This window comes from Ahaetulla prasina, chromosome 5, assembly GCF_028640845.1.
Source record: "Ahaetulla prasina isolate Xishuangbanna chromosome 5, ASM2864084v1, whole genome shotgun sequence".
In the NCBI taxonomy this organism is placed as follows: domain Eukaryota; kingdom Metazoa; phylum Chordata; class Lepidosauria; order Squamata; family Colubridae; genus Ahaetulla; species Ahaetulla prasina.
This window is the reverse complement of record NC_080543.1, coordinates 52,035,983-52,060,173: the sequence shown is the minus strand read 5'-3', so window position 1 is coordinate 52,060,173 and position 24,191 is coordinate 52,035,983. Positions and strand designations below refer to the sequence as shown.

The following is a 24,191-nucleotide window of genomic DNA, read 5'->3' as shown; positions in this document are numbered from 1 at the left end:
TCTACGATGGTGATTGGCAGGGTTTTCTTGAATTGTCCATATTTCACTCTGACGGACGTGACTCCTCGAACAGGGATTCGGTTCCCCTGGTAGTCTTGCAACCCCTACAGCTTTTGGGGTTGTAGCTGGCGTTTCGCGACATGTGGCAGGTCCTTTGCGATTGTGTCCCAAGACATAATCGTGATTGATGAGCCAGTATCCACCTCCATTTTACACTGCACTCCTTCGATGTGTGTCTTGGTGAATATTTTCTTCTCCAGCCATGTCGATGCGTGGCCCACTCTCACAGTGGTCTGATTCAACTTCGCGCCCTTTTTGAACTGACCAATCCCTGGCTGCTTCGCGGATCCAGCGCCCTGTTGATTGGCCGGTTTGAATTTTGGGCGGGAAGGTTGAGGGGCTCGGCAGGCCTGAGCTATGTGTCCTTTCTTTTCACACCGCCGACAAATTGCGTCTTTGAACCTGCAATTCTGCCATTGATGTTGGCTTCCGCAACTCACGCACTCATTCCGGTCACCTCTCTCTGGCCTCCCAGTGTGGAAGACCTCTTCCTCTTCTTCACCGTGGATTTCTTCACTGTGGACTGGCATTGCTTTTGCCGCGGCATTTGACGTGTTCAGCTTTTGTAAGGTTTCCGCCACTTTGGTGGACATCTCGTGTGCCCTGGCCTCATCCAGGGCTATAGCCAGGGTTAGGTTGCTTTTCGACAGCAGCCGCCTCTGTAGTCGGATGTCCCTGACCCCACAAATGAGTTGTTCTAATAAAGAGTCCTCCAAGTCTCTATACTCACAGTGGTTTGTGGCTTTCCTTAATGCGGCCATGTACACGCTTATCAATTCGCCCTCTCGCTGAACTCTTTGCCTCAACTTGAACCGTTGTACAAATTTCAATGGCACCGGCGTGTAGTGTGCATGTAGTGTCGTCTGTAGCGTTTGCCATGGCACCGACTGTACTGGCGTTGGTTCCGACAGCAATTCAGCAGTATCGAAGACTTCTGGCCCATAGTGGCTCAGGAAGTAGGCTCGCTTCCGATTATCCGACACTCCTTGCAGTTTGTTAGCTTCAAGGAAACACTCGAAACGAGCCATGTACGACCCCCATTTCTCCTTGGCTGGGTCGAATGGCGCTAGCGGCGTATAGCTAGACATCGCTATGTATCCGCCCTTGATACTGGCTGGGTTTGAAGTTACGTTGCTCCTTCAGCTCTTTTCCTAGTCTCACTGCCTTCAAAATCCCACCTTCATCGCCAATGTTAAATTCGGGCAATGAAGAGGCAGGAGACGATACAAGTGACAACAGCTCTTTGGTTTATTGTGATCCCAGCAAAAAGCAACAGGCAAAACCCCTCTTTAAATAGTATTTTGGCTGAGGCCTCAGCCAATCAGCAACGTGCAATTTCCCGCCCAAATTTCCCTCCTGAAATTCAAATACATTACACAGGCAATATGGATTTTCATTGAAGTTTTATACATTTGGACATTATATTATAATTTAAGATTAAATTAGTCACTATTTAAATGGATCAAGTGGGACTGAATAATTTTATAGCAGTTATTCATATCAGGTTTTTGTATTTTGTGATTTTCTCCAGTTCTTTCTCTTCTAATCTACTGTGCCCAGATATTCCAGTGTCAACCATCTAGACTTTTTTTTTGTCTTCATATTAACAGTTGTTAAATTAGAGATACTGTATCTGTGGCAGATTATTGTCTGCTTGAATTCTAAAGTCCTAGAGCACTTTAGCTTCTTCATTTTCTATTTCTTTGTTTATTTTGTGGGCTTACCAGCTTTTGCTTGCAGGCAAGTGGTATTTCTCGCTGATATTCCAAAGTACCATTCTTCCTAATTTGTCATACTGTTGCTGTACAATCTTTTTTCAGCAGGTAACTAGATGGCCCATTGTTTAATCAGCTTTTTGCAGAAATAGTATTTGCTGTTAATTGCCGTCTTCTCATTTCTTGTTTAGTATGCATTTGTTCTGAAAACTTGGTCTTGTGCAGCCCCTTGATCTCTTTCTTCAACTTTCCTACTCTTATTCATTTCTAGGCCTTGCAGTTATAGGCTTTGCTCACTAGCTTTTTTGTCTACTGGCCACGTAGTACTTTGCTTTGCCAGGTCTCTTTTCCATGCTAAACTTGGTATTCCTTTTTAGGTCAGTTTGGTCTCTTTGGAATTCAGTAAGCTTTCATGGTTGACTAGCTTCAGTGTATCTTCTTCCTGTCTCTCAGATATTCTTGCCCTTTTCTCCATCATTTCTGCTGTTGTTGCAAGTTCTTTCATTTCAGTTTTTTATTCCTTCTCCATATCCATTATCCAAGTTGCATTCTTTCTTATTTCTTTGAATTGTCTCATAGCTGTACCCAGAAACAGCTGCCCAGTTTCTTCTTTGTCAGATGTTGGCTGGTTCACTGAAGTTTCTGCTGATGGAATGATATGTTTTTGATTTCACTGAAATTGGAGAATCTGCCTTTAGTGTGCAATTCAAGCTTCATGTCTGCTGATTTTACTTCTTTATAATTTCCAGTGCTTTCTTCATCTTCCTTATCTCTAGGTTATATTTCTTGATTAGGTATGTTTTGGTCTTTTTTTTTTCAGCTTTTTTGCCCTAATCATGCTGTCATACCCTATCATGATCAGCCAAACTCAGGAGAAAACACTAAAAATTGGTTGATTGCCAGAGGCAGCTTCTGAGCTGGAATTTCTACAAATTAGGACCCTTTTTCTATAAATTCTGGATTGAACAAATCCCCATAGTCTTTTTCCTACCAGTCACTAGATCAATATTTTTGCATGATCATGCTCCATTCCCACCTTCCCCATCTTTTTGACACAACTTCAATCATGAATGCCACTAGTTGGCATCAAAGAGATACATAAAATGTATTGCCATCTAATGGATGTTTGGATTTTTACAATCCAATTCTGGTGGCCTATACAGAATGAGGAAAATGATTTTTTATGGAGATATGTAGGAACCATTGTCCAGACAGAAGGATCTGAAAAAAATAAATAAATTAAGTGTGACATAATATTAAGAAGCATCTCAGAGACACACTTCTGAAATTAAGCTATAAAAAGGGGGAAGAGATACAGAAATCAAGACTTGCAAGATAAAATATTACTATGGCTAATCTCGATAAAAATAACTTTAGCTTTCCTGTGGAGTTGATTTCTTGGTTTGGACCACCTAATGGGGGCTATTCTGCCCTAGAAAAAGGTTAAAATATTCTTTATGTCACCTCTTCAAAAACCATTGCAGCACAAAGGACTCAGTAAAGAGTGAATTCAGCTGAGTAGAACATCAGCAGTTCTGATCTTGCTAAAGTTGACTGTTTCAGATTGTCTCTCAATTGATGCTGATATTAGTAGGACTGAGTCCCACCCTATATATTATTAGGATTTTGGAAAAGGATTCTTAGTCTTTAATACTCTTGACCAAAGTTATGTCCACTAAGAAAATAGCTGTAAATATAAGTAACCTGATCAATACGTTGGCAACATAAATGTGATCAACTTATATTGCAAGTAATGATATTATGGACTACAAAACTAATTAAGGCCATACCATTCTACACTTTGAAGTGGGAATGAATGTAAAAGATTTTTTTTCAGGTAACTTCAAACGATATAGAAGCATAGGGCTGGAGGAAATCTTGGAGGCCTTCTAATCCAATCCCTGCGCAAGTTAGGCGTCTCTATATCAACCTGACAAATAGTTGTCCAAACTTTTCTTATAAACCTCTAAAATGGAGCATCTTCTATTCTCAGAGGCAAGTTGTTCCACTGATTAATAGTTTTCACTGTCAGGCAATTCCTTCTTATTTATTAAATATTATTACTATTAAGATTAAAAACAGCAGCTAACATTTAATTCAAATTCTCTAGAATTTGCTATTTGCTGTTCAAATTTTCATAGAAAAAATTGAAAACACTAGGCTCCATAATATTTGGGCAATATCTATGATCAGATGAGGAAGTCTGAGGAAGATTCACCAGATTTAACTAGACTATGTTTTTAGAGGAAAACAAAGACCTAAAATCATGGGTGAAATGCTGCTGGTTCGAACCGGATCACTTGATCCGGTAGCGATGGTGGCAAGTGGTTTGGAGAATTGGTAGCAAAAATCCCTGCTTCCCTTCAAACCCCCTCTTGCATGCCCAGCTGAGCCACATGATCATCAGAGGTGTTTTTTTTTAAAAAAAACTTTTAAAAGCATTTTTTCTTTGGCCAAAAAAATGCTTTTAAAAATAAATTTAAAAAGCCTCTGATGATCGTGCGGCTGAGCTGGGATTGTCAGAACCCTTTCAAAGCATTTTTTCTGCAAGCTCTTCAGCTTAAGAGGCTGTAAAAAAAATCTTTTAAAGGATTCTGGCGATCAGGAAACTCACCTGTCAGAACCCTTTCAAAACATTTTTTCTACAAGCTCTTCGGCCAAAGAGGTTGTAGAAAAATGCTTTTAAAAGTAAAAAAAAAGTTGGCCACACCCACCCAGTTACGTTACCTCCCCAAGCCATGCCCACAGAACCGGTAGTAACAAATTTTCACTCCTGCCTAAGATCCTTATCTAAGTAATACAAATCACTTAACTATTATAGTTCAATAACTAAATTATTAATAGGAAGGCACTGGGTTCCTAAAGAAAAATAATTCCTTCCTGAATGGAATCTCCCAGCAGTATAGTGTTAACAGAGCAGAAAATGAATGTGATATTGCCAGTACTCTAAAATTCCTTCATCTTTGTTCATGAGTCATGAATTAAAATGAATAGAATTGGAAGACATGGAGAAATCAATTGGGTAGTAGGCACTTATCAATTCTGGATGTGAAAACCACAGAAGAACTGAATCTGATTATTGCTTTTGGTTACAAACAAAGCTACAACTTTTTCAAATTTTAGAATTGTTATAACTTTCTAACGAATGTTCTGCTAAGCTGATCACTAGTCAAATTGAAAGCTCATGCCAGTTTTTTATAAGCAAAAATGAAATTCTACCTAATGAAAGGCCTCATATGCCTCACTTCTGGGAGATATGTGTCCAGATCTCTTCATTAAGATAAATTTGTAGATATTTAGATTTCATTGTACTGTATTTCCTTGTCAGAAAAATGCAAAAGGTCCACAAAAGTTAAGGTTTGTTGGCTCTCTCCCCAGTTCCACTCCCATTCACCCATATCTTTATTAATCATTTTTTTAACTAAAGTGCCATCTCTGGTTTAGATAATTGTATTTAATAATACTCCCTAAAAGTCTTTCATTCTATTAGCTTAGTACTACAAACATAACTAGAGAGCATCAAGACATGTTATTTATTTATTATTATTAATATAATACTTACGCTTCTATATCTTACAATATATTCTAAAATAGGTGCTCCTCCATCATCTTGTTTTGTTATGCTAAGTTTAAAGCTTTTCCCACTACCTGGTTGTCCATGAATTGAGGGAGGACTTGGTTCACCTAAAAGAAATAAAAATAAGATATGCATTTATAGACATTAATTAGAGAATGGAATTGTTCACAGTCAGTTTCCTTTAGGGCTGGCCTTAAATAATATTTATTTGGTAATATTGAAATAATTTCCTAATAAATATATTCAGAACACACCATATTAAAAATATAGCTTCTTAGCCACAATCCATTTCATAAACATGGTAAAAATGGTCAATCATCTGATCGATCAATTGATAGATTGATAGACAGAAAGATAAATAATTTTCTTCACAGCAGATAGTACATATTGGAGGAGGAAAGTAACAGTAGTATAGAAAATATGAACTCTGTACTTTGAAAGTGACAGAAATAGAAGGAAAATTGGAAAAAAATAGAAAAAATAAAAGAACAAAACCATTAATAGAATTGCATGCTCCTACATGGAATGAGTGTCTATTGATTTATGTGGGGGACAAACATTCACTGTAGATCAATGCACTAATGATATCAAATTTCATATTTAATTGTAGATGTTATTGCTGATGTTATTACTTAGCGATATTATCTATGAGGGAACAGAGGAAAGGATTGAATAAATCATGCCCAAGAATTTCTTTATGAAAAACGTAATTTCTATTGTGTCATAATCCTGCAATAAGAAAAGAATACAACAGTCTACTAAATTGTCCATGCTTTCTTTAATATAATTTTGAAATTATATTTTTAATATAATTTTGAAAATTTGATCAATTTACTGCTCCCTTAAAAACTGGAACTTATATTTTGTATCAATATTTCACAATTACTATAATAAAAGATAGAAACTCTTAACTTTTTTTTTATTGAAAAAGTTTTACAAATTTTTTTCCCCATATATCCCCCCTGCCCCCAACCCTAACCCTTTCCCTCCCTCCTCCCTCCTTCCCCCATCCCCTCCCCCCCCGACTTCCCAGAGCAAATACAGGGTATCGTATCTAACAATCATAAACTAAAATATGCTAAAATCCCATCTATCTTCTTGAACCACAAATCCCCTTTTCCATAAAAAAGAAGAAAAAGGAAAATATTAATACTAATACAATTACATTCTATTCATTTAAGAAACTCTTAACTCTTAACATTTGCTTATCAAATGTATTGATAGCAAAATCTAATAGTTTTTTTTGTTTGTTTGTTTTAAAAGTTTAACATGTTAATCCAGTATCTTGAATGTCCCAGGAGCTGAAAATGGAACTGATCTAAATAATGTGGTTACCAATATTGTAGCTGTAAATATTGTAAGTTATGACTTCTCCATATATTCTATTTAATATGGGGGAAAGGATTGAACCCTTGTTTTGGCAAAGAATCTATTTCTTTTAAATAAAATGTATTGTCCAGAAACTTTACTCTGCATGTGTGGGTGTGTCTGTGTCTCTGTTTGTATGCATGCACATATACAGTATATTAATAATTGAAGTACATATAAAATGATTTGAAAAGCTACCATATAGCCATATAATTTAAATAAATTCATTGCTCAGATTCAGTTGATTCCTATATAATTAAAGCAGTAGTCTATTCAATCTTGTAATTTTTACAGTCAATTTTTTTAAAAAAGAACATCAATATTTCGAACTGAATTGTAAAATCCAGACTTACTTTCAGAACAGTGACAATTCAGTTATTTCATGTATCCTATTTATGCAGAATTATCAGACTTATTATAAACAAATTATAAACAAATTTAGGAGTATCATTAAGTTGTGTCAAATTTTACTTGTGATGCATAAAGGCACATGCCATATGAAATCTAAAAATGAACACCAATAACTTTATTTTAATCAATGTGATTTAAAGTACCTTATTTTACCCACAGAGCAAAACAATAAATTACTTACGAACTGGTAAAGTCTGAAATATCTCAATTTTACTATATTCTCCTTGCCCTTTTCCATTTACAGCAGCAACCTTTATTTCATATGTTGTATTTGGTTCCAGATTGCTGAGAATAACCATAGCTAAGAGAAAATGAAGAAAAGCTTTATTTAAAAAAAGAATATTTTATGTGAAAAGGGAGACATTCGGTTGTAACGGTTCTGCTTCATTTATTTCACAAGGTTACTATCAAGACTAGATACACTAATTTTTATGTGAAAGAAAAAAATAGTCATTCATAAGGTGCATTGTGTGCGCAAGAAGGTGTAAATAATGCATCGTTGTAACTACAAGCTATTTAACAAATATAAAATACAAACATACTGTTACCCAGTTCCTTAGTTAATGCACATATAACTGACAGGAAACACATAATACCTTGATATTACTCCATAAATATTCAATACATAAGTAAATATGTCTGTGCTGTTTCTAACTACATTAAGAAGAAACTATGGGTGAATTAACATTCACCCATAGTTGAATTAACATTCACCCATAGAATTAACCAGGGCCTCTGGTGGCTCAAAAGACTAATGCAGTCTGTTATTAACACAGCTGCTTGCAATTACTGCAAGTTCAAGTCCCACCAGGCCCAAGGTTGACTCAGCCTTCCATCCTTTATAAGGTAGGTAAAATGAGGACCCAGATTGTTGGGGGCAATAAAAGTTGACTTTGTATATTAATATACAAATGGATGAGAATATTGCTTAACACAGTGTAAGCCATCCTGAGTCTTCGGAGAAGGGCGGGATATAAATTCAAAAAAAACCAAACCATGCTTGGTTTGAAATGAGTGACTATTTCATGGGTGTTCAAATCTTGAGAAGGGACAGAGAGGTATACAGTAGATAGCAATTTACCCTGCTCCCTGTTTACTCTGCCTATATTTGTCTATGAGATGGATAAATTTGGGATCTTCATTCTGTATTTGTCTGCAGATACATATGCATGGAGCTCCTGCTCTCTGACTCTCATGCTACTAGGATAGATGTAGAACAGAATCTGAGATGTTGCATAGGATGCAGTTCATTAGATGCTAGGCTTCCCTTATCCCTAACATGCATTTCATTCAATAATTTATTTCTTCACTGCTTTTGCTAAGGTTCAGTTCCCACTCTCAGGTATTCATGGGATTTGCCCCAGTGGTGGGTTCTAACCAGTGTTATCAGCAGTTTGCTTCATGCATGCACTTTGTGCGTGACTGGCACATGCATGCTTGCTTTGCTAGCACACGCGCCAAACACATTTACTGGCTGAAAAGCTAAGGCACTGCAATCCACTCTGCTGTGCCTTTCAGCTGGGCTAAAAATGGAGGACTAAAGGTAGGTATATCGCACAGGTGAGCGAGAGGTCCCAGATGACCGTTGGAGCAAACCGGTTCACTGTCACTTCAATATCTCCACTACAACTCTCCCGAACTGGGGAGAACCAGTAGCAACCCACCACTGGTTTGCCCCCATGAGAGTACAACTAGGTGGTAAAAGAAAAGAAAGATAGAAAGTAGTTAAGCTTGTATAACAATCTGCTTATCATACTAAAGATTCATTAGGTATATCTAATCACTATACTTTGAGATCTCAAATACTTTGGCCACCTAATGAGAAGAAAGGACTCCCTGGAGAAGAACCTAATGCTGGGAAAGTTTGAGGGCAAAACAAGAATCGGATGACAGAGAATGAGGTGGCTGGAGGGAGTCACTGAAGCAGTAGGTGTGACCTTAAATGGACTCCAGAGGATGGTAGAGGACAGGAAGGCCTGGAAGAACATTGTCCATTGGGTTGCAATGGGTTGGACACAATTTTGCAACTACCAACAAAAATACTTTGAGAAAGAGATGCTGAAAAAAGTATCACAGTATTGTTCTAAATTTAGATCAATCTTTCTTTCCATTTCTCTGTCCAAGAAAATCTTTTTTTTTTTTAAGTAAAAATTCTGGGACCTGGGAGAACATAGCATTGGAAAATTTTATTATAACAGTTGGGAATTACTTAATTCCCATCTTAATCCAAATTGATTCCAAAACAAGTCCTTCAGAAAAAAGTCCTTCGGCCTTATCACAAACCTTTATCTGCTTTGCCACCCTGCCAAAGGCTTTCCTTGGCAAAGCCCCACAAAGTTCAGAAACAAGAGACACAGACTCAAATAGATGTAGCAACGCTGATTTCCTACAAAAAGCCCAAGAGCCGTTGATGCTTTTTTAAGCCTTATGGGAGGAGCCAATCATCTCTGGCCTTACTCCCGAGTCGTCCTTTTTGCTTTAGCTGATCTTGCCTTCTGGCAGCTCTTCACATGCATGCACTAGGAACAGGCTCCTCCTGTTCCTCTGCCTCTCTGATTTCCTCCTCTGGAGGCTCCGGAGTCCATGCATTGCTCCCAGATGGCCTTGGCCCCATCTCTGCCTCCGATGCACCCAGGCCTTCCCCTGACTCCAGGACTGGCCCATTGTCCTCCCCAGCCTCCTTACTGTCTGACTCGGCTATTAGCTCCACAGGCTGCTGGCAGACCACAACAAAATTTACCTCTACCACTGTTTACATCTACCATCAATTCATATTTTTCTATGATTCTATTGGCACCTGACTGGAATAAGAACAACTGATATTTATGTTTTATAATGTGCTTGCAGCTGCACATATTCTACTAAAATATTTCATGTGTCTTAAGTAAAGTCATGTATAATGTATATTCTATTTCTGTCAAAATAACAACAAATAACCACTAAGGGAAAAAGGAAGAAACAACTCCTCTGGTAGTGAGATTACAAAAGCAGATATTTATAAAAATAAAAATGCAGATTTGTAAACAGGAATGACTCAAAAGATATGCCATTTTTACAGATATTACTCACAAAAATTTTCTATGTGTAAGAGCTATTTTTCTGGAAATATCGTATTAAATGAGAAGGGGGATAACTGTTCACAATTTTTACCTAGTGGTCAAAAAGTTATCAATATTCTTCCAAAGATTAAAATATACAGTAATAACAACTTCCAAAACTACTGCTGAATTTCAACAAGCAAACAAAAATTATTCATTTACAATATTAGTCAGTAAAAATGCTATTACTTATTACTGAATAGAAGATATTCAAATGTGTATTTAATTGATTACCAAAAAATGGTTTCTAAACAAAGACCATGTTTATTTTTCAGTACCATCTAAAGTAGTAGTTCTTAATTATGATTTTAACACTGTCCAGAGGGCCATCCCAAGGCTAAGGGAGCTGATGTTAATGCATCAGGGATGTTGTAGCTCTGAATTTCTAGGGAATCTGCTCATCTTCTAGCATGTCTGAAAATGTGTCAGTCAGGAGCATAACAGTATTATCAGTCAACTAGTCAACTATAATCTCTTTAATCTTATAGTGAATGGTACCCTGTCATCTAAGGTTAGGAAAAGTGTTGAAAAGTAACTGAACAACTGAAGACTAAGAGGAAGAATTTTGGCATTCCCCAGTCATAATTTGAAAATCTAAAGAATTTGTCTGAATGCCAAACTTCCAGGAATTTCCTAGAATTTTTGATTTTGGCTTGGTCTAAAATACTTTTCCAATGGTCTAAAATACTTTTCCAATTGAAACTGTAGTCAACTCTGTTCAGGTAGTGTGAGATTAAGGATTTTTTGTCATTCTTCTAATAGCTAGGTGGGGTTCCTGGATGTGTTATGATAATCTACTATCTATCAGTCCTACGTAGTGCTATTGCAATCCTTGCACTGCAAGCTACAGATGACTCCTGGTCCCCCCCACCCTTTGGGCTACTGAATCTTTTAATTTGTTTAAAATGTTTTGGAGGGCTTTAGCTGTTTTTTATTTTATTTATTTTATTTATTTGTCACAACTGTATATATAAGCATAAGCATGAAATAACTATACGATACATAAGCATATATATAAGCATAAGTATATAATAACTATAAGAAATTGGATACAATCAAAGGGAACATTAGGACAGGTATGGTAGGCACGTTGGTGCTCTTATGCACGCCCCTTACAGACCTCTTAGGAATGGGGTGAGGTCAATAGTAGATAGTTTTTGGTTAAAGCTTTGGGGATTTTGGGAAGCTACAGTGTGATCCTACATGATTATAGCAATCTGTTAATCATTTTAAAGATATTTTTGATGTATAGAATAGAATAGAATAGAATAGAATTTTTATTGGCCAAGTGTGATTGGACACACAAGGAATTTGTCTTGGTGCATATGCTTTCAGTGTACATAAAAGAAAAGATACGTTCATCAAGGTACAACATTTACAACACAATTGATGATCAATGTAAATCAATGTAAATCATAAGGATTGCCAGCAACAAGTTATAGTCAAGTTATAGTCATACAGTCATAAGTGGAAAGAGATTGGTGATGGGAACTATGAAACGATTAATAGTAGTGCAGATTCAGTAAATAGTCTGACAGTGTTGAGGGAATTATTTGTTTAGCAGAGTGATGGCCTTCGGGAAAAAACTGTTCTTGTGTCTAGTTGTTCTGGTGTGCAGTGCTCTATAGCGTCGTTTTGAGGGTAGGAGTTGAAACAGTTTATGTCCAGGATGCGAGGGATCTGCAAATATTTTCACGGCCCTCTTCTTGATTCGTGCAGTATACAGGTCCTCAATGGAAGGCAAGTTGGTAGCAATTATTTTTTCTGCAGTTCTAATTATCCTCTGAAGTCTGTGTTTTTCTTGTTGGGTTGCAGAACCGAACCAGACAGTTATAGAGGTGCAAATGACAGACTCAATAATTCCTCTGTAGAATTGGATCAGCAGCTCCTTGGGCAGTTTGAGCTTACTGAGTTGGCGCAGAAAGAACATTCTTTGTTGTCCTTTTTAATGATGTTTTGATGTTAGCTGTCCATTTGAGATCTTGCGATATGATAGAACCCAGAAATTTGAAGGTTTCTACTGTTGATACTGTGTTGTCAAGTATTGTGAGAGGTGGAAGTATGGAAGGGTTTTTCCTAAAGTCTACCACCATTTCTACGGTTTTGAGTGTGTTCAGTTCCAGATTGTTTTGGTTGCACCACAAGGCTAATCGTTCGACCTCTCGTCTATATGCGGATTCGTCATTGTCTCGAATGAGACCAATCACTGTTGTGTCATCTGCGAACTTCAGTAGCTTAACAGATGGATCATTGGAGATGCAGTCATTGGTATACAGAGAGAAGAGAAGTGGGGAGAGCACACAGCCTTGGGGGCCCCTGTGCTAATTGTACAGGTATTTGATGTGATCTTGCTTAGCTTCACCTGCTGCTTCCTGTTTGTTAGGAAGCTTGTGATCCACTTACAAGTCTGTTCCGGTACCTGTAGCTGGTTTAGCTTAGTTAGAAGAATGTCTGGAATGATGGTATTGAATGCTGAACTAAAGTCTACAAAAAGGACCCTTGCATAGGTCTTTGGAGACTCAAGATGTTGTAGGATGTAGTGCAGAGCCATATTAACAGCATCATCTGTTGATCTATTTGCTCGGTATGCAAATTGCAAGGGGTCTAACAGCGGATCCGTGATGGTTTTCAGGTAGGAAAGCACTAGCCTTTCAAAGGTTTTCATGACTACAGATGTTAGAGCAACTGGTCTGTAGTCATTCAGTTCCTTGATGGTGGGCTTCTTCGGCACTGGGATGATGGTAGAGCGTTTGAAGCAAGAAGGAACATAACACATCTCTAGTGATTTATTGAAAATATGGGTGAAGATGGGGCCAATTGGTCAGCACAGACTTTTAAGCAAGAAGGAGTTATCTTGTCTGGGCCTGGAGCTTTTCCTGGCTTTTGTCTGTGAAATAGGTCCTGCACTTCCTTTTCTGTGATCACTAGGGGTTGTGAACCCAATGAAATGGGGTCAGTTGTAGGAGGCTTGGCTGTTGTTGGTGTGTCTGAGATGGGGGTTGTGGAGATAGGTGGCTGTAGTTTCCTTTCAAACCTGCAGTAAAACTCATTCAGGTCATCTGCCAGTTGTTGATTACCTTCAGCCTGGGAAGGAGGTTTGCCATAGCCGGTGATATTTTTAAGAGTTTTCCACATGTTTGCTGGTTCATTTGCTGAAAATTGATTCTTTAGCTTTTCAGAGTAGCTTCTTTTGCTGCTCTTATCTCCTTGTTAGTGCATTTCTGGCCTGATTGTACAGCATTTTATCACCTTTTCTGTAGGCTTCCTCTTTGGAATGTCGTAGCTGCTTAAGTTTAGGTGTAAACCAAGGTTTGTTGTTACTGTGTATTCGCAAGTTCCTTGTAGGTACACATAGGTCTTCACAGAAGCTGACATATGATGTTACAGTATCTGTGAGTTCATCCAGGTCTGCAGAGGTATCTTTAAAATATTCCAATCAGTGCAGTCAAAACATGCCTGTAGCTTTAATTCTGATTCCTCCGTCCAGGTTTTCACTGATTTAATTATTGGTTTTATGGCTTTAAGTCTTTGCCTGTAAGCAGGTACAAGGTGAATCATGCAATGATCAGAGTGTCCTACAGCTGCACGTGGTAAAGACCGATAGGCATCTTTTAGTGTTGTGTAGCAGTGGTCTAGAGTATTCTTGCCTCTGGTGGGACAATTGACATGCTGAAAGTATTTTGGTAGTTCTTTCCTTAAGTTTGCCTTGTTTAGATCTCCCAAAACAATGGCCAGTGAATCAGGGTGTTTGGCTTCAGCCTCCATGATTTGGTCAGCTAGAGTTCGTAATGCCTTGTTTACACAGGCTTGTGGTGGGACATAAACAGCAATTAGAAGAAATGAGGAAAATTCACGAGGCGAATAGTAAGGTTTGCAGTTGATAATTAGAGTCTCTAAATTGTTGTCACAGAATTTGTAAATTATGTTAAAATCTTGACACCAGGTTGTATTAATATAGGAATGTAATCCTTTTTACAGATTGCATTGGTTGCACTGTAGTGGGTTGTGTAGTCAAGCATTTTTTGATAAAGTACAAGTTTACAACATGTAAGATGTTATATAAGTGAACTGCTTCCCCTTTCTGTTGTTCCAGAGCACTTGTGCTCACCTGAATAGCATTCTTGTATAGCTCCTCTTCTGGGAGGATAAATAGTTAGCTTGGAAGTGGAGCACTATTGCTTTCTAATAGTCTTGGGTTTGTCGTTGCCATTGTTTCCTCTGCTGTTGAGAATATCCAGGAAGGGGAAGTGTGCTGTTGTTTTCTTGTGTTGCATTTTATACCTTCAAATATATTGTTTCATTGGTCTACTTGCGTTATTAATTAATTTATACAAATTCCTTGTGTGTCCAATCACACTTGGCCAATAAAAAATTCTATTCTATTCTATTCTATTCTATTCTATTCTATTCTATTCTATTCTATTCTATTCTATTCTATTCTATTCTATTCTATTCATTACTTTACTATGACAAAGGCACTGTTTACATACCAGATCCATACTTTTGATAGCATGTGTGGGAGTGATACAGCTTTTAGAAACTATATCATGTCTCTGCTATCAATCTGGACATTGATGATCTCACTCTGTTATTACACTCTTATTGTAATAAACCGCTCAATTTGATTAGACACATAGAACCATAAAAATCATTTTATCTCTACAAGCTCCAACATCAAATTTAAATCTTCAAATACTGCTTCAATGGATAAACTATGAAGAAATGAAACAAAATATTGATATTATCAATTTATATTAATTTGTCCATTTTACAAATATAAAATCTTAGACATTCCCAATATTTCTTGAATCAACTTTCTCAAGCTCATTTTTTTAACACTAAAATATTTTCTATATGTATTTCTATATGTAATTGATATGCTAGTTATGGTATATCATACCATTCTTTCAGGACAAAGTTCTGTGAAGTTTATCCCCTTTTTCACATTCAGACATTGTGTGAAGTATAGAATTTTAGACAATATTTTTTAATATTGTAGCCTCAGAAATTAGACTGGCACCTTCTAGAATGCCATTAAGATTGAACTATTTTGAGAGACTTTAATGGACTGTTGTTTATTTGGTAGCTGGTTTATCGTGGTTGGTCTTTATTCCTATGCCCTACTTATCATTGATTTGGTGTTATTTTTTTTGTGTGTATATATAGTTGTTTATGGTTGTCTTATTGATATAAGCTTCAGGGAGTCAGTAAATTTGATGATCTTTAAGATCATTTAATCAATGAATGAAGATCCTAATTGTTCTTCACAAGTCTGAGGATACGTTTTGAAAAAGAGAGCTTTCTCTACTTGTGCTAAATCCTTATGAGTAATACAATGCTGGAAAATCAATATTTTAAATGACAGATATTCTAAATGGTGGCATGCATTGGTTAAAATATTGGAATAGGATTGGGAGATTTTTTATCTACATCATAAATTGGGTACTTTGCCAGATTCCCTTGTTAATATTATTCTATTTGTTCATACAGAACAAAAATGTACTTGTCTTCACTTGATTTAGTATCACTGCAAATAAATATGAAAAAAGAAAGCCAAGTCAATACTCCAACATACATTTTTAAATTCTGCATTACATGAGATGGAATATATATTCACCTTTTTGTTTTGCAAAGTCATTTTACACATATGCAGTAACATTTGTTGAAACAGAGTCTGGCTAATTATTTCTAGAACTTGAATGAAATAATGTACATGAAGATAGAATTTTAAAATATCTGCAAATAAACCATAGTTCAATTCAATACTATACTTCTAAAATAGTATTTTCTTTTAACGTAATATGCAAGCACATGTAATAATGAAGAGTGTTCATACATAGCATGGAAATGTTTGTAAATTTAAAATATCTTTTCATTAAAATATCTTTTCATTACCAAAGGAACATCTGCGCATGCGCAGATCACTTTTGATGACGTTCGGGTCAGTGGGCGGAGCCTCCCACCAGTTTTACTACCGGTTCTATAGAACCAGTCCAAACCGGGGGCAACCCACCACTGATCTGAGGGGATACTTTGTTTTTGACCTTAAAAGGAAAAATGGAAAATATCATTGTCCTAGCCACAGTAGAATTATAGTCAGTTAGAATTCCTCCTGTTGAAAAGAATTAGAAAATGACATTCCAGGAAAAAAACTAATTGTTCCTAAAATATATAAATGTATTGAAACTGACTAATTATTTTAAATCTCATTCTTTTTTTTTCTTATTGCATACTTACTCTGAACTGCATGTGAAAGAACAACTTTCCATGTTTCTGAAGCAACTTCTTTTACATCCACTTGATAATGATGAATTGGGACACCTCCATGAGAATCTGGTTTATTAAAAGATACTTTAGCAAAAGTCTGTGATACATCTAGAATTTTCACTCCATGTGGACTGGATGGTACATCTGGGGGAAAAAATAAGGAACATATATTAACATGATAAAATTATTCAATACTTGAAACAATAAAGAGTAAGTTATTTTATTACATGATGAAATCATTAACAGTATTAAATAAGCAAAATTGATCAGTACATTGAACTGTTGAAAATAGGGTCTGTAGTAAAGTTAGATTTTTCTGAGGCTAAAATTCTTTGGATAGAAGTTTAATGCAAAACTGTATGCTAAGATTTACATATCTAGGTTCAACTTTATGTTACCAATAAATAAATAAAATGCATACGTTTACTTTTTATTAATGCAAACTCCTTTAAACTTAAGAGTATATTTTTACATTTTATTTAACTTTTCCTAGAAATTCATTCATTTTGGTCCTTTAAATTACATTTAAGAAAGTCAAGTAAATAAGATTAAAATCATAGCAGTTTACACTATAAAAGATTTACAGGAAAAAAATTACAATAAAACACTAAAACTATATTTAATTTGGTATTTTTAGTATTCTTTGAAAATCAAAGTATACTAAACTCATTTTTATTGTTATAGAATGTTTTAGGATTTTTGGAAATTTTGGAAGATGAAACTGACATGGGAAAACAATGGAAATTATCCAAAACATCTCTGAACTCAAAAGAAGGTTATAAAATTGAAATAATATGCTAAAGAACTCCATTGGACAGATGGTAATTTATTGAAAGAGATCAAAGAAAGATGGAGGAAAATACAGAAATACTGTACAGTAGATATCAACATCCAAGAAACCTTAGAAGATATTCCCTACTTACAAGAATCTCTAGTATTAGAAGATTAGAAGTTAAATAAGCTCTTAAGTGATTACTAATTCTGAAGTATAATCAGTAAACCTCTGAAGTAGGAGGTCAAGTATACTGCCAATACTAAATAAAAGAGTGTGCAAATTATTATTATTAAAATAATGATACACTTATTTTTATTTTATAGAACTGTTATTAAAACAATGCAGTTTTGAAACAATACAACTATTAAAAATAAAGAACTATTCTCAAGCAGAGTGAGGGCTCAATTAAGCCATGTCTGCAAGATAACCAATAAGCCTCTGAAGTCTTTGGAAGAACCACTCACTGCTTCATTTTCGACTGTTGACAACTAATAGTCTTCCTCAAATCTAACTTGTCATTTCAACCCATTGGTTCTGGTCTTGATCCATAATGCAGTAAAATATATGTCCATTATATGGTCTGTATGACAGCTCTTCAGTGTTTACCTATGTCATATTTGCCTAGATATCATAGCATTTCCTTGTAGACGTCATCATTTTAATAATCCTTCTCTTAACTTGCTCCAATTTATATAGCTAGTTCATCTTTAATTTGTGATCAACAGGGACATATAGTTCCCTTTTACATGTACTACTATCAAGCACATTATCTCATATTCTATGTGTTTGCCATATATCAGGGGTGTCAAACTCATGGTCTGCAGGCCAGATGCATCATGTGCTGCCCCTGCCCCTGCCCGATTTAGCGAAGAGGGGAAAAGTCCTGATACATCACATGAGGCTGCCATGACGACGCGAGTTCAACACCCCTGCTATATATTGTTACTACCTCGATAGAAATATACCATGTAACTTTTATTTTTTTCTCTTAAATTCAACTTTCTTTATTAAACACATTCTCAAATAAGATAGAGACTTAGGTCTTTCATTTAAAATATTAGTCACCCCTCCAAATTTATGTCATGTGCAAACTTTAGAAGAGTCCCTTCAATTGTCTATCCAAGTCATTGATTAAACAAAAAGAAAAAAGAACTGTTGCATGGCGCTTATGGCGGAGACCTACAGATTTAGTATTTTCTCCAAGATGAAGTGGAACCATTAACTAGCATGCTTTGAATGAGATCATTCAAAAAATCCATCTTATAGTGTTATCATCTAGGCCCCCTTTACTATTTTATGAAGATAAATGTTGTATTGTACTTTTCAAGGTCTTTGCTGAAGTCCAGATATACCACATCTATAATATTCTTCCAGTCTGTCTCCTAATGTGTCAAAGAAGGAAATAGGTTTAGCCTGGAATCATCTGTTGATGACAAATGTGAGAGGCCTTCTTTTAGTCATAGTATGACATATAACCTGTACAAGTTCTCACAAACATTTTTTTTCACAGCCAGTTTGATGACATTAGGCAATACAGATATTAGGCTGAAAAATCTGTAGCTTCCTGGCTCCTTCCCCATTTCCTTTTTTGAAGATGGGAAGATATTTGTTCTCTTCCTACTTTCTCTTCCTCCTTCATGATTTCACAAAGATGGTTCTGTGATCATCTCTACTACTTCTTCCAATAATTAACCCTTTACATCCTAAGATATAATTTATATGGCATTTGAGACTTGAATTCGTTTAAATTTATTATCTCTTAACTACCTTCTCTTTGTCTATAATAAAGTTAAGAAAATTCTACCTTCCTGCCACCCATTACCAATTTATCACTTTTCTCCTGCAATAGATCTACACCCTCTTTATTTTCCTTTTCATACCCAATAGAACCCTATATTTTTTGTTGTTTATCTGTCACAAGCTCTTCTTTTTATACTAAACTTTAACCTTTCTGACAGAGTTTATATAATTTCTGGAATCTATTTTGAATTCCTCTTCGGTTATGTTCCTCTTATATTTCTTGTTCACGTCCCTTTTCTCTTCAGCAGTTTAGTGAGTTCTGCATATATTCATGCTACCTTTTTCATTCCTTTGGGTTTTTTTTTCTTCTCACGTGATGTAATTGTAATTTAAGTATCCTGTTTTATAGGATTTCTCATCCTTCCTGGACATTTTTCTTCATTAGAATTTAAACTATTAAGCTGAAACAACTTTTCTGGGATTTCATCAAAAAATCCCTCTGAAGTGTAGCATAAAACCCCAACTCTTCTTGGTTTCTGATATTACAGAACGAGGAGGACATGAAAGCAATGTCCCTGAAGATTGCATTAGTTTTCAAAATCAAGCACCCCATGGGCAACAGTGTTGTCACCAGGAAATCCTTTCAAACCAAAAGCACCTTCAGTTAGCTTTGTAGGTATTTTTGACACCAATACAGATAGGTCATAGATTAAAAGATAATATGATCACTTTTTTCATGTTTGAATAAGGTTAATTGAATTGGGTTGGTGAATTTTAGGTCCTCGGTAGCAGATCTCCTGTTCTTTCTTTTATCTTCTCAAAAATAAATTTGTCAGTAAGAAGAATAAGAACTTGTTGGATCTCTGACTCTTAACAGATATCAAAATAATAAATTTTCTCCAGTGTAATTATTATATACCTCTTTGAAAACTGGTAAACTGCAGCGGAAAGGTTTTATTCATATTTCTGGACTGTACAGATTCTCTGTAATGAACTCTTACAATAAATTCACTTTTGTTTCTTTGAATCCTTTTACAACTTTAAACAGATTTTCAGCTAATAGATTCTGTAATTTCTGAGCAAATAGGAGTATGTGGGTGGATAGGTGCCTGTATGTGCAATATAGATATTCTGAGCCTGTTTGTTGGGTCAATTCCTTTTCAGTAAACTAGTACTATGCTCTGGTATTCCAGTAATGTGCTAATCACCATCCCCAAATGTTTCAATAATGCTTCCACATCAAATTTTCTTTCTGAATTGTGATAATTCATTATTATCTTGTTTATTTTCCATATTCTGTGCTTTTATATAAAAACATTTGATATTCTGAATATTATCTTGGTCCTCTTGTTGTAGCATCCTGTAACATCAACTTCTTCTTATTGTTGTGCTATATCCATCATTGGATGTTGGTGATCATGTTGGCAATCATATTTTTATTAACAGCTGCATGAAAAAGTGCTGTTTAGTTTTGCCCAAGCCGGTCCCTTAGATTTTGAAGCCATGATATTCTTCTTCTGCCTGGACCTTATTTGCCTTCAATCTTTCCTTGGAGGATTAAGTGAAGTATGCCATATTTTTCTGGGTGTCACATCATATGTCTAAAATATTCTAACATTTGCTTTTTTATGGTTTTGATGATTTTCCTTGGCTGTAATTATGTAACACCATCATGACTTCCTATTTCTTCCTTTGTATTCTGCTTTCTTGTATAATGTCTTTGGTTGCATATTTAGCTCTTTTGTTCCAGGTTAATTTCTTCCTGATGAGACAGGAAAGATGCCTGCCAAATACCTTGCTTTTTTTTTTTTAATCTTTTCTCAGGGGTTCTTTTTGAAACTAAGACCATTGTTGTAGAATTCAATCTTTGGTTGGTCACACTATCTGAATAGCCAGTTGTTGATTCATGTTATCTTTTCTTCTGCCATCTCCCATAACGTTCCCATCTCCTTCATTTGTTGCCCTATGCCTCATGGTCTCCATATATTTTTTCACTGTTTCCATGGCATTCATCCTCACATGGATCAAAAAGAAAACACATGGGTGTTTGTGGCTTTGGTTGGTCTTGGTAACATCCTGTCACATCCTGTAGATGGGCACCTGGAAGACAATACATCTCCTACAATGTCATATCAGTGTATTCACAAACATTTGATTTCCCTCAGCAAGGAATCACCCACCACCACAACATGCTCTTTTTTCTCAAGATTTATCATTGGTTTCTTCAGTCCATGGGGCCTTTCATTCAATTCCATTCATGTTTCAGATATGACCATGTGGAAGCACTTGCTCTTTAAAATAAGAATTAATAGGAAATATTATAGGGTCAGGTTTTCAATATCTACATTAAACCATGTGAAGACATCATCAGGAACTGAGGAGCTGAATGCTATCAGCATGAGGCTGACACCCAGATCTATCTTTGTGACAGGCGTGGCTCCCTGAAATACCTGTCTGATTTTATAATAGCCATATGAAGAATAATAAATTGAAATTATATTTTTAAAAGATGGATTAAAATGGTTGGCATTCAGGGATATACTGTCATGGATTTTATCTTTACCAATAAATAAAAGCTTGAGGAGAAGTAAGAACACATAGTTAAAGTTCTTGATTTCAAAAAGTTTACTTAAAAAACTAAAAGACATGGATATTTGAAAGGCTGATTTTAATAAACTAATAAAAATAGTGAGCAATATGCCCTTTGAATTTATTCTTAAAGGAAAGATATCATGGTTGGCTTTGCCTTCTTGTAAGGAAAGCTAAGTATAATTCATTCTGCAACAATATCAATGAGGAAAAAGTCATCCAAAAATACAATTTGAGTGGATATACAGAATAGATTCATGAAGGAGTTGAGATTAAAGACAATGGTTATTGGAATGGAAGGATAATCTAATTACCAAGATTGTTGACAAATCTTCAGCTCAGAAATGTAGGAATTAGGTCAGGAAGGCAAGGGTGGGAAAATGAGCTAAGAAGAGCAAGAGAAGCAAAGTCCAGCAAGATTTTCTTCAAATATACTAGCAGCAAGAAGAAAACAAATGAGGTAGTGAGATCATTGCTTACTTCAAATGGAAACATCTTAACAGAGCACCAAGAGAAAGCAGAAGAATTCAATTCCTTTTTTGCCTTTGTCTTTACAGTCAGAAGAAGCAGTGATTTGATAGATAATGTTTGATAGAACAAATGGAACAGGGGAAGGTGCAAGTCAGTAATGTGATAAGAAAAATTATAGATAATTTGAATATGTTCAAAACATTAGGTCCTGAGGAAATGTACATTGAAATACTCAAATGGCTGAATACCATTTCAGTCTGTCAATTATCTTTAAAGAACCTTGGAAAATTGGTAGATGCCAGGAAATAGGCAAACAGGAAATGTGATTCTCTTCTTCAAGAAAGGAGAAACGATTTTACTACAACAGGAAGTATAATATAAATATTTGGAAAGTTTTTAAGAAGCTTCTGCATAGCCACAACTTAAGGATGATTTAATTGATTTCCCTATAGGTCACAGAGAGTTGTACTAATGATGTTCCACCATTCTCTAATTCTCTGGTGGTTTTCATTATTAGGTATCATAATGCCAGAGAGATGGTAGATCTGCCTTTTCTGAATGGGATTACATTTCTCCAAAGAAGGAAGTACTCAGTTGGAAAGTGCTCATAAACACAAATCTTCCTTTGATTATTAAGATTGAGTCAACAGCCAAGAGTGCCTTTTATTAATTTTAGTTGATATAGTAACTATATTCCTTTCAAGAATAAATTAACTTTAAACCTTGTACACATAGTAACCTCCAAGAAGGCCTATGGCAAAGTAGTCCATGTGAACCCGCCTTTTTGTGGAGTTCATGAACTTTAATTGGGACAAAAAAGTAGGTCTTGGATAAACTCTTTCTATGCAAACTGCCATGCTTACTAAAATAATCTAAGTGATTCAACTACAGTTGGTATAGGTTTGTCTGATGGTGACATGGAATCAAGCTTCCTCTGTAAAAACCTAGTTTTTTTAAAAAAAAAAGTTTAAAGTTTTAAAGTTAATTTATTCTCCAAGGAGCTGAAAGGCTTAAGTTCTATTACTTTTTTAAAAATTCTATAAATACAGTTCTGATTTATTAGTTTTTTAAAAAATATTTTACTAATTTCTTTTCAATTGTTTTATTGTAGGGATTTAAATTTATTTTTTATCATAAACGTAAAACAGATTAAAGTGTTCTGAAGCATACTAAAGTATGTAAATATATAAAAGTTGATTTTATAGATGGTGGATTACATTTACTTTATTTGAAGGAGACAGAAAACAGAGTGCAGAGACAAGAAAGGAGAGGAGAGAAATTAGTACTTCTTTTGTAGATATTGTAGCTATGATCTCCAAAATATGGAAGGTTGCACTAAGTTTGATATTTACCCTTGTTGAGAAGCTTTTAAAATCATGTTTTACAATCCTTTTATTTTAGTACACTAAAAGGGATTTTCTTTTTTAAAGAAAAAAATGATTTTTTTTATCATCCAAGACATTTATTTTTATATAAATAAATTACTTACCAGCCAAGGCTAGGATATATTCCTGATATCTTTTCCCTATTCTATTTGTGGCCGTACAGTTGTAATGTCCAAAGTCGATGTCTGATGTGGGAGCAATCTTTATAGAAAGGAGAGAGACGGAGAAAGAGAAAAAGAGTGGGGGGGAGAGAGTGAGACAGACAGAAAGAGATAGGGACGGAGAGAGAGAGAGAAGCATGCATCAGTTTTTATGTAAAATTGACAGACCTGAATAACTCTACATATAATCTCTAAGTATAATTCATAATATTTTTGCATGTGACCAGCAACATTGCAAATAATAGGGGGTTCATTAATCCTTACTATAATTGTTTGAATTGACTAGAGATGGGGGCCCATAGATGTGCTACAAAGGTATCTGAAATAAATGATAGCTGATAAAATATATGCCTGAATTTTTAATAAATAATATTATTTATTAAAAATAAATTTTTATTTTTTTATTGGGGTTATTTATATTTTAAGGTTTTTAAATTGTTTTAAATTTTTGGCCACCTTATAATATGTTTTGTTTTAATCTCTTTTAATGTGTATATAGTGAATTTTTACTTGGCTGTACACCGCCCTGAGTCCTTCGGGAGAAGGGCGGTATAAAAATCGAATAAAATAAATA

The 24,191-nt window shown here is 35.5% G+C and overlaps 1 protein-coding gene across 1 annotated transcript in view; it reads right to left on the bottom strand.

Moving 5' to 3' along the window:
- The window catches only part of NCAM2 (neural cell adhesion molecule 2), a 182,988-nt gene that overhangs the window by 42,117 nt on the left and 116,680 nt on the right, over positions 1-24,191 (bottom strand). The window contains exons 11-14 of the mRNA XM_058186494.1: positions 23,561-23,657; positions 16,467-16,640; positions 7,313-7,432; positions 5,338-5,459 (exon numbers count right to left, since the gene is read on the bottom strand). Coding sequence (XP_058042477.1) covers positions 5,338-5,459; positions 7,313-7,432; positions 16,467-16,640; positions 23,561-23,657 — 513 coding nt within the window. The remainder of the gene's footprint in view (positions 1-5,337; positions 5,460-7,312; positions 7,433-16,466; positions 16,641-23,560; positions 23,658-24,191) is intronic.